The 17,911-nt window shown below is 42.5% G+C and overlaps 1 protein-coding gene across 3 annotated transcripts in view; it reads right to left on the bottom strand.

Moving 5' to 3' along the window:
- Positions 1-2,402: 2,402 nt before the first annotated feature.
- Positions 2,403-17,911, bottom strand: part of Arhgef28 (Rho guanine nucleotide exchange factor 28) — a 298,148-nt gene continuing 282,639 nt past the window's right edge. For all 3 annotated transcript variants that reach the window (XM_050153817.1, XM_050153818.1, XM_050153819.1), the window contains one exon: positions 2,403-2,754. In XM_050153817.1, coding sequence (XP_050009774.1) covers positions 2,591-2,754 — 164 coding nt within the window. In that variant the 3' untranslated portion in view covers positions 2,403-2,590. The remainder of the gene's footprint in view (positions 2,755-17,911) is intronic.

Genomic DNA, 17,911 nt, shown 5'->3' with positions numbered 1-17,911 from the left:
CCTATTACCTGTTATCTCGTGACTGAATTGTGCTATCTTCTTAACTTACTCGACATGCTTATATACATACTATGTACACACACACACACACACACACACACACAACTCTCCTTAGCAGCAACTGTTTTTGTTGATTTTCCTGAATGGACAGGCTCCCCACTGTGAGTGTGCTGGCAGGTGTATGGATACAGCAGTCACACATCCTGATGAAGGCAGAACAACCTGGACTGGAGACGCTGCACAAATACACGCAGCCTGGAAGGGGCAGAATCACACGCTTTCCACTCCGGGACAAAAGGATGGCTGCCTCCTCTAAGATTCAACTTGGTGGGCACAGCAGAACCTTGTCGGGGACACTTATGTATGAGTGAATTTGTGGAGGAGTCAACAACCTCTGTTGAGGTCTGTCTTAGCCTGTTCAGGTTACTCTAACAAAATATCATGAGCTAGGTCGTTTACGGAAAAAAGAACTTTGTGTCTCAACACTTCAAGAGCTGGAAAGTCGGAGAGTGACGTGTTAGCAGATTTGGTGTCTGAGGGGTGCCAGCTTCCTGGGTTACAGAAAACATCTTCTTGCCATGTCCTCCATCTGATGAAAGGACTGAGGGCTTTTCCCAAGGTTTCTGTTAATAAGTACATTAACCCCGTTTATGTAGGCTCTACCCTTAGGATGCAACCACCTCTCAAAGGGCCCCGTGTCCTGCCATCAAGATAGTGGTAACAATGTGTAGAACATAGGAGCTATTCCAACGGAAGAGGATTTGTGCTTATTACATAGCAAAGGCATGTGAAAAAGGAAGGTCATCCCAAGGAAACTTGAACATTAACTGCATCAGTTAAAACATCAAAATATTAAGTATTCAATAAGAGAATGGTCAAAATGAGCCGGCAAATACAAGTATCTCAAAAACTGCCCAGGCCGTCCCAAGGGGCTGCACGAAGGCACTGGTTTTCAGGGCTTTAAAGTCAACTAAGCAGAGATTTTAAAGCAGAACCCATGGGGATTTTAACATCCTTACCTATTTTTACTGTTTTCATTTCCAATGTCATGAAAAGAGAGGGAAGATATTTATAGTTATCAGAGCAAAGACTTAGACTGAAATAACCCCACACTTTTCGTTTCAGGGAATCTAGGATTCCGAGGGCAGCGTTAGTGGAGCCAGAAGGGGGGGTGTCATTTCACTGGGAGTTTGCCTTGGGGGTAAAGTGACAGGGCAGAGTTTTAATAGGTGGTTTGAATTTTAATGGCCAGACATTCTGGGGAAAACTTTGTCACCAAACTTTTAAATGCACTTTACGGAAAGCATAGATGTGGCAGGAACTAGAAAAAAAGCACCCTTCCGAAGAGATTCTTCAAAACCTTAAGATTTGATTTGTGTAAGTAAAAATCTAACCTAGAGATGGTTTATAACTTCAGAAAAAAATGAGCTGGGACCCAAGTAACTTCTCTTCCCCTCCCATCATGTCTCCCTGAGTTGTTGCTTCAGTTCAGGATGAACTGAATGGTCCCCCTTCCCTTTCAGTTTCCACAAGAACCTATTTGTGTGTATATGTGCAATGTGTGTTTGGCTATGGCCCTATGCTTAATATTAAAGTTATAGAGTAAAATAATGAGGTAAAAGGTATTTTTTGACACTGACCGGAATGTAATACAAATATTTCCAAAGAACAAGATGAAGATGAAGATATTTCCCGGTTTATTTTCTCACAGAGATCCATGGTGCTCTTTAAGCAAGAAGTGCCACTTGTGCCTCTGGAGAAAAGCCCATGCAGGCAGCAAGCTTCCCCAAGCCTAGCTACTCTGTCCTTAAGAACTGCAGGGACGAGTTCTTTGCAGTGGATGGGGATCTTCGCACTCATTCCTCGGCCAGCAGAGCCCAGTGAGGGCTATCTTGTGGGAGGCTCCTGGCTGGCTGAGTAGAGCCGCAGAACCCGCCAGCAGTAGAACAAGAAAGTGAGCCTCGGAGTGGATGATTCGGGCCTTCGCTGTGTCCAGACTGTGTTGAAGCACAGCGTTTGCCCCGTCAGAACAGGTGCTTAGATGGGACACACGGGCTGCATGGTGAGGGTGACAGTGCTCCAACTCTGATGTCCCAGACACATAAGAGCAAAGCGAGAAAAAGGCCTTTCCCAAAGCCATCTCTGCCTTTGAGGTTATCGAGGTCATAGTCAATGAGCAACTGTTGGACAGCTGTTGACCCCTGGCAAAGATCATTCTCCACATCAAAATGGCTTCATCTTTACCTTAAAAGGCATTTCACTCTCCAGATGAATGGCTACAATGTACAATATGGAATTCAGAGTCAAAACAACTTTTTCCTATCCTTCGACTTAGTGAAGTGACGTTTCTCCTCTACAAACTTGAAAGTGGGTGAGAGAAGTTAAAGACAATACACACAGAGCCGTTTTCAATAATTTAATTATTAGCCTCATGCCCAAAAGAATGAACTTGGATGAAATATTAAATATTCTTCTTAAAGCAATTTGGACATGGACAATCACACACACAAGGACTGGGGCTCAGGGAAGGTTCTCCCCAAAGTGCCAGTGTTTTTGTTGGTTTCCTTGGAGAAAACATAGGAGCACATGATCAGAGGTAAACAATGTTTTCTTCAGCTCCATCTCCAGCATCCCCACCTTGACTGGCCACCATCGGGAGAGTTAGCTTCACTTCTGTGGGGAGCGTCTGTGGCTGAAGACCATGGTGACTTGTGTCCTGGGGGTCTGGGGAGTCACTCTGGAAGGAGTTCAAATCTGCAACAGAAAGACACCACAGGTCACACGAGACTCCACTTGGGATCCACACAGCAGATGGCACCTTGCCTCAGAATCTGGAAATATAGTGGCCTCACGATCAGCCAGAGAGAGAATGCCCAAGCCCAGGAAGAGAGGAACATAGCGCCTATCTAGTGATGTCATCAGTATTCAATTGTAGGCACACTCATCTCCTTGGAGTAAAAATAACCTTCATGGAAGACTCTTAAGGAAGTGTCAAGTGTGTAAAGACTGGTCCCATTCCCAGCCGTTACATCACTGCTACAAGTTAAAGGGATTCCCATGGGCTTCCTTAAGTGGAGTCAGGTCTTGAAAATGAAGATAACCTTCTGTGTATGGCAACCACACATGTATCTGCACAGCATCTTCCTTCAGAACACCCACAGCAAGAATTGCTCCCAGGCTGTGTGCATGCACATGCTTTTAATCCCAGCACTCGAGAAAAACATAGGTGGGTGGATCTCTGTGAGTTCAAGGCCAGCCTGATCTACAGAGTGAGATTCAGGACAGCCAGGGCTACACAGAGAAACCCTGTCTCAACAAGTAAATAAACATCAAATAAATAATAAACAAATTGGTCTCAGGACTCCATTCATCTGGGGCTTAAAGAGTGTAGACAAGAAGTGGGAAAGGGGCGTTGAAGGATGAAGAAGACCTTCTATCCTCCCACCATGCATTTCTGTTACTGCTACACAAAGAACTTTGTGAGAGCAGCTAGGTTTCTGGGAAAATCTCGCCAACAGCGACTGTAACTGGGCTTGCAGCGATTTTTTTTATGGTTGCCTAGCAACAGCGGGCACCTTCTCCCTTTTCTGATAAAAGCTTCTTCTATATTGTGCTTTAAAGGGAGAGATGAAGGGGGCACTTTGATTTGAAGAAAGAAACATACTCACTGCAAATCATTTCCATTGCATTTCTTCCAATAACCAATCCCCTGAGGTGTGGCAATATAGCAAAATTGAAGGGAAGCAACTTCTAGTTAAAGCCAGAGGCAAAGAGGCATAAACTCTGCGCGGAGAGCGAGGGTGGTCACCCTGAGGTCCACCCATCTCTCTTTCAATCATCAAAAGGAAACCAGTATCATTTTGCCACATTTTATCCTAAGCCAGCATGATTTAGACAGATATCATACCTGTCTCCATCCGAATAACAGCGATATTTCTAACCTTTCTCTCTAGACAGGAATTTTTGGCTGCTGGGGAATGTAGTATGCAAGTCTCAGTAAAAATGAAGGGCAGAATTTCACCTACAGGGCTTCATCTTTTTGCTACTCCCTCCCCAGCTCTTTTTTTTCCCAGTAGGAGGTGGGGCTCATGGGGGAGCAGCAGCCAGGGACATAGGAATCAGATCAGATCACCTGGAGAAGCAACATCAGAGCCAGGACTCTGAAGCAAAGGAGAACCCCGAGGGCAGGGTGAGGAGGTGAGTGAGGCTGAACTTCAGCTTGCTCAAAGGCACCGGCCAAGCCTAAATGGTTTTCTCTTTTTCCTTTTTCTTTTCTTCTTGAGAGAGAGCCTCTCAGGCTAGCCAAGGATGAGCATGAACTTCCAAGTCTTCTGTCTCTACATTCTGAGCTATGGAATTACAGACATGGCCACCCTGATTAGTTTATGTGGTGTTGGAGATCAACTCAGGGTGTCATGAGTACATGCTAGGCAATCATTCTACCAACTGAGCAACATCACCAACCCACGAAGAAAATCTCCTCTTACATTGGGGAAACTGAATCCTGTTTCTCAAACACAAGGAAAGTGTTATCTATAGGGCGTTGAAGATGCCTCTGGATGACAGCCATCCTGTCTATACCTTCTCACTACCAACTTGAAAGCTGTGCCGAGTCTTTTATATCCACCATCTCTCTGCAACTCAAAATGGAATCCACAGTTTACAAGTTGGAAAACTAAGGCTCAGGGACTTCAACTTTTTGCCCCGTATCACACAGCAAGGAAGTCTCCCAGACCTTGACTTAGAGGACTGTGGCTGCACAAAGACACCTTCCTCATCAGATCCAGAGTCTCCTGACCTCCTTTCTCAGTATGCTAGAAATGGCTTGCCCAGACTCTTTGGGCTTACCAGATCCTACAGGTTTACTATATTCTCCCCACTCACCCTTCTAAAAGATGGCAAAGCAAAAGACGTTTTGGGTTTCCCTAAACGAGCTGGGCAATAATTACAGACCTAGCAACCTCTCCCACACAATCAGACAAACACAAGTATCCCAAGCAATGATTTCACTGACAGGGTAAGACTACAAATCAACCCAAAATGCTTCCCCAGACTGTTTTACCACATTAGGAGACAGGGTATGCTTGTCTGTGGACATGATGTATCTCACACAGTCTTCATTCCTCTCCCCAGCTGTCGGAACTGCTGACGTTGACACAAAATAACTTCAAAGGGAAATAGGTCACCTATGCTGCAGCAAAAGAGGGACCAGCCAGGACACACAGACCATGACACTGAGAATGAAAAGTCACCCATGGAAAGAGGTGACTGGGAGCTTATTGTTGAAATCTGACGATTCTGGCCACACTCCCATAATCCATGACACTTCCTTCCCTTGAGATGACGCAGAGTCCAAACTGCCCAGGGGCCTGGTAATCTGGGATGTCCCATTAATGGCTTTAAGAGAAAACCAACAAGCAAAACAAAGAATCAAGCACACATCAGAAAGAATTCTTGACTATCTTTAAATGATTGGCTGTAGCTTTGGAAGACAGAGACCAAATGATGACGGTAGGATACGGGAGTACTTGTGTGCACACACATGTTCTTTTATAGTGGGGAGCAGGGCTTTAATCAGAGCATTTTGAAATGAAGAAGAAAACAAGAGAACACTATTTCTACTAGGACCTTCGGCCCTTACGTGCCTGACCTACATACACTGCAATCCCAGATGGATGCCGTGTGGTCGCGCGACACCTGAAGGGGAACTCAATTTCCTTCTCCGTGTTCCTTCTTCATTTCTACTTGAACTGCACAGGCAAGGTCAGGCAGTCTGACTTTGACATAGAAGCCATTCTGTGATTTCTGATTCTATTACCCCACTTCTACCCCGAGAGAATTCTAGCAGAGCAATTGTGTATTTCTGAAAGCCACCCAACATTTCCACATTTTTTTTTTACCCCAAAGAATATGGTCCTCACAGAGAACCTAAGACTAAAATTACGTTTCTTCAAATGGACCCTTGCCTACTCAGGAAGCAGAGTTCTTAGAGAGTTAAAATGAACTATCCAATTTCATTTGTGATCAAAAGGCCTGATAACTGGTGAAAAGAAAAAATAAATCTTCCTTATTTGTAATAAGCAAAGAACTATTAACAGACTCAGAATCTGGCGAACTGAAAGGCAGACACTATTCCAATGAGATATAATTTCAAAGTGCAACAGCATCCTTTGACATAAATCATTTGACCCTCACCACACCTCTGGAATTGAAACAGAGTGTGGATTATTAAGCCTAAAACAGAGACAAATAAGCTGAGATGCATTGAAAAAACCAAAAGTCTGGCTGAGTCAAACGGAAAAGCAGAAGCATGGTTCGAGGCCTTTTCGGCTACATATCTAAGTTACTGGTCACACACTAAAAGTTTAATTTCCAAAAAAAAGCTAAATAAATAAATCTCCATAGCCACATTATGAGGGCTGCTGTGGGTTCAGACCAGCCCCCTAAAAGCAGCTTTAAAAGTTAGTGTTGTTAACAGTTTGGCTGGCACGGCTTCTTCTTGTAGACATTCAGGGTAGAAAACAGCCTCGTTGTTTAGAGACGTGTGCACGGAACACTCACACCCCAAGATGATCTGCTAAATCTGAGTTTCAGACCTGGTGACAACCTAGCTGCTGACCCTGGCATTTATCATTTTACACATCCTTCTGTTCCCTAATACTGGAATTGCTAACACACACTAAAGACACTCAGCCTTCCAGTGTCTCACTGTGACGATTGTTATTTTGAGCCAACTTGATCATTAGCTGTTATTGTGACCAGATGATCAATGGTTTAGAAAACATAGTTGTGTTATACTTATGATGAACAAAGAGATTCATCAACTGTGAAGTAAACAAAATCTGCCCTATGAGGTGAACTGTTATTGCCTTGAGTAAGTCATGAAAGATTGGGCTGAAATTGTGAAATCCTCTTACATTTCTATTTGGGTTCAGTGATCTTACAAACAACGTTCTGGAAGTAAAACAAAATAAAGGGATGCCTTAGCCAGAACATGGAAACAACCTAAAAGCCCCTCGACTGTAGAATGGATAAAGAAGATGTGGTACATTTACACAATGGAGTACTACACAACGGGAAAAAATGACATTTTGAAATTTGCAGGCAAATGGATGGATCTAGAAAACATCTTAATGAGTGAGGTAACTCAGACCCAGAAAGACAAACATAATATGTACTCACTCATAAGTGACTTTTAGACATAAAACAAAGAAAAAACAGCCTGAAATTCACTATCCCAGAGAACCTAGACAACAAAGAGGACCCTAAGAGAGACTTACATGGATCTAATCTACATGGGAAATTGAAAAAGACAAGATCTCCTGAGTAAATTGGGAGCATGGGGACCATGGAAGAGGGTAGAAGGGGAGGCGGGAGGAAGGGAGGGCAGTGGAGAAAAGTATATAGCTCAATAAAAACAATAAAAATAAAAAATAAAATTAATCATTAAAAATAACTGTTGAAAATAAAAAAATAAAATAAAAATAAAGGGATGCATAATGCAACCAAATCCATTACTTAAAGTTGCAATTAAATTAATTAAAGTAATGTTTATACGGTAGTCATCATTTTTCCATTGTCTGTCTTTATCCTTCTCAACAACATACATTTGAACAGACCACACACACTAGCCTTAAAGGGTGAGGAAACTAGCAACATCCACAGCTACGATCTATACTGGACCTGCTCTTGTGACCAACAAAATTAAAAGTTGTTTACCATAAAGAGCAGGGCTCTGACAAATAGAGAAGGCTCTGAATTTCAAAATGTTTAGCTTTCATATTCTTTGCCTTCTCCTGAATTTTCTACATACAAAAAATATTTTATTTATGTATTTATTTTCTTGTGTGTGTGTGTTTCAGTTAGAATCTCACTATGTAGTCCAGGCTGGCCTTGAACTCATGATCCACTTCCCTCTACTCCACAAACGCTGGGATTACAAGTGTCTGCTGCCACATTCTGCAGGAAAAGGCACTTGAAATCATGACCATTTGAAAGGAAAGTTTTATTTACCATTAAAAACAGTATGACCTTCACCGTAGGCAACAGTGCCAAAGCCTAATCGGAACCCAACGGTAACCAGCTGCCAAGGACCCAGAAGCCCAGGGCTGCACAAAGCCTGTTTAGTCTATGGTTGATGTCGCTAATGACGATATCAACACGAGAAGGCGCAGACAGACCTTCTCATGTCTTATCCCACAGAACAGAACTCCAGGTCTTCTGAGCCTTGGCTCTGCTCTTATTTTAATCAAGCTTTCTGACTTGTATGTCTTACTACTGCTCTGTCCCTTGTGCATGTCCCCAAGCTCAATATTCAGACTTTCCTAGAATAACTTCTTCTCCAAGAAATGATTTTTTTATCATTAATGTCCCAATTCTACAAAATAATTTGTATTCCCATTTAGTTCCCGATTCATGCTTACACTCTTCAACATTTAAAAAATCATTTCCTGATGGCATTGCTGGCAATCATTATTTTTTCTCGGGAGCATTAATGCGCAACATTTTCCCTCTAATGGAAAACATTTATTGTGCGGAGCTGGAGGTATCTTCAGAGCAGAGGAAAATTGGTCTCTGTCCCTAATTTTGCTCAATTTGATTTTCCATAGTGAGCCACAAAACAGACTGCGAGCTTCTGATGGGAAAAGCAATCTAGAGTTGAGAGCTGAGACAAACAAGCAAATTTTAAATTACTGCCGTGACTGTTTTTTCTATTCCTTATGTGCTGATATTGCACCTGAAATTAAGTAATGAGAGAGAGAGAGAGAGACAGAGACAGAGAGAGACAGAGAGGGGGGGGGGATATGTAGTATGTGCATCTTCAAATGATAAAGAATGGGAACTGTGGAACAACTGTTCTTAACTTTGAGAAAGAACTGCACTTTGGCAGTATTTAATGTACATGCAATAGTCAACATTGGAGACGTACTCGATGCCAGAACAGAACAAAAGAGTGGAGGAATTCAGAGTGGAAGAACTCGGCACCATGTAGATGAGACTGTGTTCACAAAAGGCGCAGCACAGCACAACACAGTATGGCAAGCTGCTGTCAGAACCTGAGTTTGCTTATCCACCTGTCTTTTCTTCAAAGAGGGTACCGCCAGTTAGTGGCCCTGACCTTGACTTGGTCAAGTCCCACAAGGATAACTCCTTATCATACTCTAGGGTATCTCAAAATATGTGTCTCCGGATAAGACCCTCTTAGGCACTCAGGGTAAAAGGAAACAGTGGGCAAGCTGTGGAAACGCCAGCTTCAGTAGCACACAGAGCTGGCAGGTTTCTCAGGATTCGATTGGGCTCAGTTGCCATGTGTCACACACAAATGCCTCAGATGAACACAAGGACCAGGCATTTCCCAACCCAGAGAGCCTCTTCTCACAGTGTCCCCGGCACTATTTTATTTCATAAAATTAATGCAGGCCAGAGCACTAGAGAATTATAAATTCATTATTGACTACGCAAGAAACCAAATAAGCAAGACACCAGAATAAATCCAGAGTGGAAGGGTGGAAATAGGGAAAGTCTCCTAAATCCAGAAGCCCAAAGCCACAGTGGAGCAAGACCAAACTCTTGAGTGGCAGCTAAAACTGAAGAGAAAAGCTAGCGGGAAATCCTAGAATGGCTAGCTAGACAATGCTGGCAGCTGGACCCAGGGCTCCATCTCCACATCGAGAACACAGAAGCAGACACTCTGCGCCTCATGATGGGACACGAAAGGAAATGGCCAACTCCATCCGTGGAGCCACTTTCATGTCGGAGAGAAGCCTGTATCTCATCAAGCATCCATGCCCGGCTACAGGAACTACAGCTGCAGGAGATGTAAAATGACACCAGGGGGATACAATCAGCAAGAACAGGACTTGGAGAAGGTCTTTTTCCCAGAAAAATTCAAACTGACCTTTTCAACAAAGAAGCTGAATGTTTGAAATGTGCATTAAAAGAGAGAAGCAAGAGAAGTTTACAGTAAAATAGCCATAAGGAATATGCCAACTACAGGCTATATATGAAATCATTTTCACAAAACAATCATCAAGCGCATTGGTAAGACAATCATAGTCAATCACATACCGATAGCTTGATTTTGAGCGACAACTTAATTTTGTTAATATTGTTTTAGGTGCAGTAATGACGTCGTAAAGATGAAAAACAGAGTTCTTTCAGAAAAAGATAATGAAATATTTTCCCAATGCAATGGTAGGCCGTCCTGGAAATGCTTACGGTAACTCAACATGAGAGAGAAAAGGGAATAGACCCGAGAGTGGCAGTGGGTTGCTAACAGTTAAAACTGGCTGTGGGTAGATGGAATTCATCAAATGGCTTTTGTATATGCCTAAAAATTGCCGTGACTACTTTAAAAAGTCAATAGCCTTTCATATATTTGGATCATAGTATTATAAAAGGTTCTCTGTTGTCCCAACAGTGTAGCTTCTATATGTCTGATATAAATGGGACACTGTGGTGGTGAATTAGGAGCCTTGCCTGGATACAAGCATGTTTACATCAATTTTAGCGTAGCCGAATGACAGCTCATTGGCGAGTTTATGTATGAGTTTCCATATATTTTAGAAAGATGTACAAAATTGCCCATAAAATGAATAAGGTTAATTTGCATTTATATTTCCCTATAAAAACTGATACCGATTCCAAAATGGCCTTTGTTCTTGCCTAGAAATCCAATAACATCTCTTAGGTGGACTCTATTTCAGAAAGCATCTCATTTGATATCCCCGGTCTGATTGTCCTTAGCAATGAGTTGTTAAGGTTCTTTTGGAGTTTGGATTTCTATTCTTTGCTTTTTCTGAGTTGAGCTCATTTGAAACTAACATATTTAAGATACAGGAAATAAACATAGTTTATCTAGCCTGACAATATCAAAGTAAGTCTCTGGTTACATGAACAATATCAAATGGATGAATGTATTAGTGGATATCTGGTTCAAAAATTGTATTTCCCTTGATCAGGCTCACCAGAAAAAACATCAACTTGGAATTCTTATGATTGTGCTGTGGAGAAGATTAACAGGAGTTGGAGAGGAGGGAAGAATAAGAACCAAGTATAACAACAGAGCTATGAAAATGTCACAATGAAACCCATTACCTTTTGTGCATCCTTAAAAACCAAAAGGTAATGACTATTAAGCCAGTAGTACTATGTGTGTCTGTGTTGAACTAGTGGACAGAAACAGACACAAAAATAGAGCGGCTTTTGCCACCCAGAAGCCACTGTTCAATATGAGTATTTACACATATAGTGGTGAGGGACAATTGTCTATATTCTGTCAATTATGTTTTAAATAAATTCTCATTGGCCAGTAGCCAGGCAGGAAGTATAGGCTGGACAACCAGATAGGAAGTAGAGGCAGGTCAATGAGAACAGGAGAATTCTGGGAAGAGGGAAGCTCTGTTTGCAGTCCTATCCAGACACAGAAGAAGCAAGATGTCTCTGCTTCTGAAAAAGGTACTGAGCCATGTGGCTAACACAGATAAGAATAATGGTCTAATGTAAGTTATAAGAGTTAATAAGAAGCCTGAGCTAATGGGTCAGTCAGTTTATGATTAACGTAGACCTCTGTGTTATTTCTTTTGGGACTAAATGGCTGGGGGACTGGGCAGGACAGAAAACTCAGTCAACAATATAAGAAAGAGCATGGTTCTGAAGACAGTTCAAAGGGTCCATGGTATTGATGGCAGGGGCTCTAGGAATAGAGAGTTCATCATTTAAAAACAAATAAGAGTATAAATCAGAAAAAACCCCAACAACTTAGAAAGGCAGCTAGTCTGGTCCTCTTAGCAGAATCCCAGTATAAGATTCTGTATAAGTCAGGGCAGGGCTGCAAGGGGGGTCTGGCCCAAAGGCAGACACTTGTCAGCATGCACAGGAGAGGGAGAATTCCTCTGAAGGCCTTCTCCCATTAAGTCAATAATACGATTTGATCTCAGATGACTATCACAGCACCTAACCAGAACCTCCACCCACTCACTGGTGAACTTAGGTATCTGAAGTCACAGCAACTCCACTTGCCCCCACAACAGCACATGGGATAACGTTCACCCACAGAGCATACACCCATTCATCTCCTCAAATTACAGGTTGTCACGCACATAAAATAGGCTGTAAATTATTAGCAATCCTGGGTTATCCAGCTCTTCTGTCCGTGGGAAAAAAAAGTCAGAAAACAAAATATGGAGAGAATTTTTACTATGATGAACAACTGGAATTTTCTTTCACTTAGGATGACATATATCAAAGTTCCAGAGTTTACTAACTTCAGAAGGACCTTCGTTTTCCTACTTTAATATTTGGGCTGCTTCTCAAAACCAAAACAGATGCAGGGACAAAAAAAAAATCTTTAACTGAAAATCTGAAAATCTAGGGTTTCTTACAAAACTAACTTTTTATATTTTTTTTATTATTTTAGCTGGAAAAGGTTCAACTTTCTGTTTATTTTTTAAAGGGATTTCAAGGTGACATATGAATGTAAATAGCCAGGACTTTGGGAAAACCATTGAATAACAAAAATCAGCATAAAAATACTGAGTTCTTATCCACTCCAGACACAGTTCTACATACTTTGTACACATTTCTCAACCAGTCCCATTGCCACAACCCAAAATGGCACAGCTACCGTGTGAACTTCTGCTGCAGGAGCCTAAAGCAAACCCAGAGACCAAGCTAAACAAGGAACAGAGAAAGCTGAAGAGAACTTTCAAAAGCCATGATTACTATCCTCAAAAGGAACGCTGAGGAGGGGTTCCAATTATGAAATGGTAATGGTAAGAAAATGAAGGGATAGTCCTCAGAAACTAAAATAATGATAAGCTGAATTGAAAGCGATTAATGGGAACGAGGAAGGTGGTTCAATGAGTAAGGAGCACGCAGCACACACCTGCCAGTCTGAATTCGGATCCCTAGAACCTCTGTGAACCAGACCCAGAAGCGCACGTGTCCACAATCCTAGTGCTCTCAGGGAGATACGGGAGGCAAAGCCAGCAGAACCTCTGAGTGCTCTCAGGCAGCTAGCCTGGTGTGCACGGGTGAAGACAAGTGAGATCCTGTGCCAAACGGTAGAAGGTGGAGCCCAGCACCTGAAGTTATTCTCTGACCTCTACACACATGCTGTGGCATGCATGTGGACTTGCACACACACACACACACACACACACACACATCATATATACACATGCAAAAACGCTCTTAAAGGTCAGTGGAATAATAGGAGACTTAAATATCTGAAGAATATGAAAAATAGAAAACGGAAGGGGAAAAATTAAGAGAGAAAATTGTAGAAATTCAATTTCCACTGAGACGCATTTCCAGCGATGTAAGTAAGAGAAACAGTATTTTTAAGAAAAAAAGATGAAAAGAAAAGACTATTTCCCAGAATAGAAGGAAATATGTCTCTGGGTGGAAAGGGCCCAATGAATAACTCATAAAAATTATTTCAGCAGATGATCTTACAGACAGATATCATAAACTTCAGATGAGCGAAGACAGGAGATGGCTCTACAAGCCCCCAGAGGGAAGCAGGTTACAAAGGAAGAAGCAGGACCCAGCCGGGTCAGACTTCTCAGTGGGAATCAGAGAAAGTGAAAAAACACAGTTGTGATCCTAGGTAAACTGTAAAAAAAACTGAATGTCACAGTGGTAAAAATAAATAAAATAAAAAGATTTTAATTTATCAGAAAATTTATTTTTTATTACATCTTTTCTTAGGAACTATATCCCTCCCTCAAACACCCCCCCCCATGCTGGCACACACACACTAACACATGCACACACATTCACATGCACACTCACACATGCACACACACTTGTAAGACACTCTCACATACACACCCATTGGCAGCACTCACATGCACACATGCCTGCACATGCTCCTATAAAGGAATGTATTAGAGAGAAGCTGGAGGCTGAGGACACAGGAGCATAAGCTATGAAAGAACAAGTCCTGGGCTAGACAGAGCACAAGTCCATACTGGGGCAGAAGGACAAAGGAGCCAACTAGCAAAATTTTAGACAGACAGATTGAAAGAGTGAAAGAAAGGAAAGGGAAGGGGGGGGAGAGAAAGGTCCCTTTCTGATCTCTAAAGTGTCCACATATAACTATAAAAAGATTTTCTTTGAAAATGACTTCTCTGAGCACAAAAATACAGTGAGCCCATTTGAAATAAATCTCTAAGAGTGGATCTCTTGACATTCTAGAACCTAGGAATAAAAAAGAAACAACCCTGTTGTGCAGTGGTGGTGCTCACCTGTAATCCCAGCACTGGAGAGGCAGAGGCAGGTGATTCTCTTTGAGTTTGAGGTCAGCCTGGTCTACAGAGCGAGTTCCAGGACAGCCAGGGCTACCCAAAGAAATCCTGTCTCAGAAAGAAAGAGGGAGGGAGGGAGGGAGGGAGGGAGGGAGGGAGGGAGGGAGGGAGGGAGAGAAAGAAGGGAAACAGTATCATGAACAAAAGAATTCACAGAGGTGGAACCTGAAAAGCTACCGACCACGCAATGGTACTGTTTTTCAGCTGTGATCAGATAGGAAGGATGGAAAGAATGACTCGCCGTTGCCACGCACATCATGCTGACCGAACAGCAGCATCCTAATGATGCTAAGTCCTAGGGAGGACCAGGAGCACCAGGCGTCCTAGACACTGATGGCAATGGTATACCGCACGACTGTAGCAGGCCAACAGTCCAGCAAAGCTGACGACGCCCTTCCACTCCTGAGTGGCAGACCCTAAATTAACTCCCATTCACGTGTGCAAGGGATCAGATTGATGTCTACTGTCATAATTTGCAACGAGAAAGGATGGGAACCATGCTACTTCCTCATTAATAAGGAGATGAATGCACCGCCCTCGTTCATAAGCTGGAAGAGCATCATCACACTCATGTATAAATGCACACATTGAAGAGAAAAAGCAAGCCTGGACATAAATGGTCACGTAAACAGGACCTACACTTTGTAAAGAATCCTACCTATGGGAACTGGTACTTCAATGTTTACTCACAAATACAAAACAAAATATATGATTGACGTATGGGATGTGGATGCATATCCACGCCTAGGGAAAAGAGTAAAAACATCTTGTAGAAATGATATATACCGACATTAGGGCAGTGGTCAGCTCTGAAGAAGAAAGAAAAAGGAAAGTGACATCAGGCCCTACAGCCTTATCAGTGAGCCACCTTTCCTGAACAGAGAAAGGACAGCGGCCAGAGGTGCTAGCTGCTCACTGTGTGACCAGTTACTTCCGCTGCACTCACGATGTTCATGGCTAAGCTGCCTATGTTAATGAACACATCAAATGACACCGCAAAGAGCTGCTGTTGCAATGGGAGGTTTATTATAGAGATTATTTTTAATAACTGGAAATGCGCAGATGATATTTATGAAACCACTGGGAATTTAGACACACAGCTGCCACATGTTGAGAAGGAATTCCTGTCATTTTCCCCCTAGGTGTGGCGAGGACTTTAAAAGCATTCACTTCAGAGCTTTGTTTAGGGGATGACTGTGTACCTGAATCCCTGAAAATATAAGGCCCCGCAACGCCATTTTTTATTGTTCAAGCTAAGTGAAGCAGTACTATTACTGAGATTAAATTTTGTAAACTGGTGTTTATATTTGACTTTCAGAAGTTATTCTGAAGTATTAAAGTGTGTTTGAAAGACACTACCTATGCTAACTTATTTAATCCACTGTTAAAGCATGTTATAAATTGTAGGTAATTCTGTATTATATTTTATCTGCAGCAATCATATGTGCAAATAATCATCATTAGATAAATAAAATAAAACTTTTTTAAAGAGTGCCTTATCTAGTAGACATACTTGTCAAAATGTTCAAGGTTTAATATGCGCTTATAAAAAATTTTATAATTTACTTTGAATACAGAATTTAGGGAGGCGGGAATCTGAATGAAACCTGATTAGTCACAGGTTTGTCAAGGTGGGTGATGGTATGAGTGGTTACTACACTCCTCTGCTAATATTGTGTGTATTTGAAACTGTCCGTGGCATATCCAGGTAGACAAGGAGTGTGTTCATTTTAAAACAAAATGAAACAATGGACTGCTGGAAGCCTGGGAAGAGGAAAGGATAACTCAGGAAATGCCGGATGAAGGATCACCTGGCTACAGGCGGCACCGTCATGGCGCGGGATCTCGCCACGGCTCCAGGGACCGTCTGTTTCTAGGCACCATTGGCTTTCTGGGAACGTCCAGCAGCTTGACGCTGCTCGTGCCGAAAGACCTAAGTCTCTCACTGTGCTGAGAGAAGAAGAATCGCTTCTCTGCCAGCTGAACAAGGCAGGAAACCAAGCTAGGAATTTTAATGCTGCACTTAATGCTTCCTGGTTCAATGGAGGGGAAAGCTGCAGCTGAGACTCTCCAGCATACCAGAGCTGGCGCTTGCTCTCATCCAAAGAGGGCAAGCAATTTAATCCAACACACCCAAGCTAATTAGTTCTACCTGCTTCTTCATAATTATGCTGTTACCAGAATTTAAAAGTGGAATACAATTCTTTGTTTTCAATGCCTGTGAATGAGGATTGTTTTCTGTCATCTTGATTAACTACAAAATGATCAATGTTAAAGAATCTGCAGGCCTATTCTTTTTTTGAAAAAATGGCTTTATTTTTGGCACAACAGTTTTGTTTTGTAGTTTTTAATGAGAAACATTAACTTCGTAATTCTCATTTGTTTGAAATGACATTTGCTAAGCCAAATCATGAAATATCATTTTTAATTATAGCCTTGAGTTTATGTCACTGCAAAAGATTATTATTTTAAGAAGCACAACGTAATCTACAGAAAATGTGCATAGTTTGACCAAGATCTCGCACGTTGGCTCTCTGCAAGCCTGTTATCATAGTGAAGGTCGCTACACTTCCAAACATTAAAATTAAAATACTTTCGGAATTACATAATTACAAAAGTAAGAAGTTTATAGGAAAGAGAGAAATTAAGATTTCTAAACTATTGAAATAGCAACAAAAAAACAAGGCAGCCACTTTTGTGGGGGCACACCTGTAAAAGCAGAACTACCATAAATTAAAGAGTAAACTGTTCACATAGTAGTTGAGAGATTGGGGGTGGGTGGGGTGAATATGACTATCTCTCTTTGGAACCATCTCTCCCAAAAAGAACTGGCTGAAGACTGTCTCGTAAATGAGCGCAGATGAAAAGTGGGACCATCCACTTGCTGATGTTTGCATTTCCTGACCCGTGACCCAAGACCAGAGCTGGAAGAAAGCAGCAGCCATCCTTTGCTTATCCAGGTGACACGGACTCAAGGTTGTACAGTAACCTCCTCTTTTTGACACAGATGTTTCTTTTAAAGAAAACCACTCTTCTTGAGAAACAACACCCATCTGGCTATGTAATTTAACTCCTTACTAGGAAAACCCCAAGAGCGAGGGCAGCATTCAGTAGCCTCGGACACTCCCTCAATGACTGTAGTCCCAGCTGCTTGGCTGCTGACAGCCTTCAAGCTGTGGCCATGGAGTTGCTGGTTGCCTTGTAGAATAACAAGGTAGAAATACACTTGATCAGCGGCGGCCGGAACCGGACGCACACGGCAGCAGCGGCCGGAACCGGACGCGCACGGCGGGCAACGTAGCTGGCGCAGCGGCCGGGACCGGCGGGTACTGACACAGTGGCAGACAACGCAGGCGACAGGGACCAGTGCAACACCAAGAGCAGATCGCCCCAGGTCAATTAAAACAAAGAGGTAGGCCTTGGGTTGGTGAGGTCCCTGGCAAACAGGGACCCTGGTTCTTTTCCTGAAGACCCGTCTGAGGGGTGAGAGGGATCTTGGCCCCTGGCAGGAGCCAGGAAACAGAACGAGGGAACGTTGCAAGAGGAGCCTCTGGCCAGCAGGGAAACCTGATCTGGTTTTAAAAGACCAATTAGAGATC

This window comes from Alexandromys fortis, unplaced genomic scaffold (genome assembly GCF_014885135.2).
Source record: "Alexandromys fortis isolate MF-2015 unplaced genomic scaffold, M_Fortis_MF-2015_v1.1 scaffold_79, whole genome shotgun sequence".
Taxonomy (NCBI): Eukaryota; Metazoa; Chordata; class Mammalia; order Rodentia; family Cricetidae; genus Alexandromys; species Alexandromys fortis.
The sequence above is the reverse complement of the archived record's forward strand: the minus strand, read 5'-3'. Positions and strand labels throughout refer to the sequence as shown.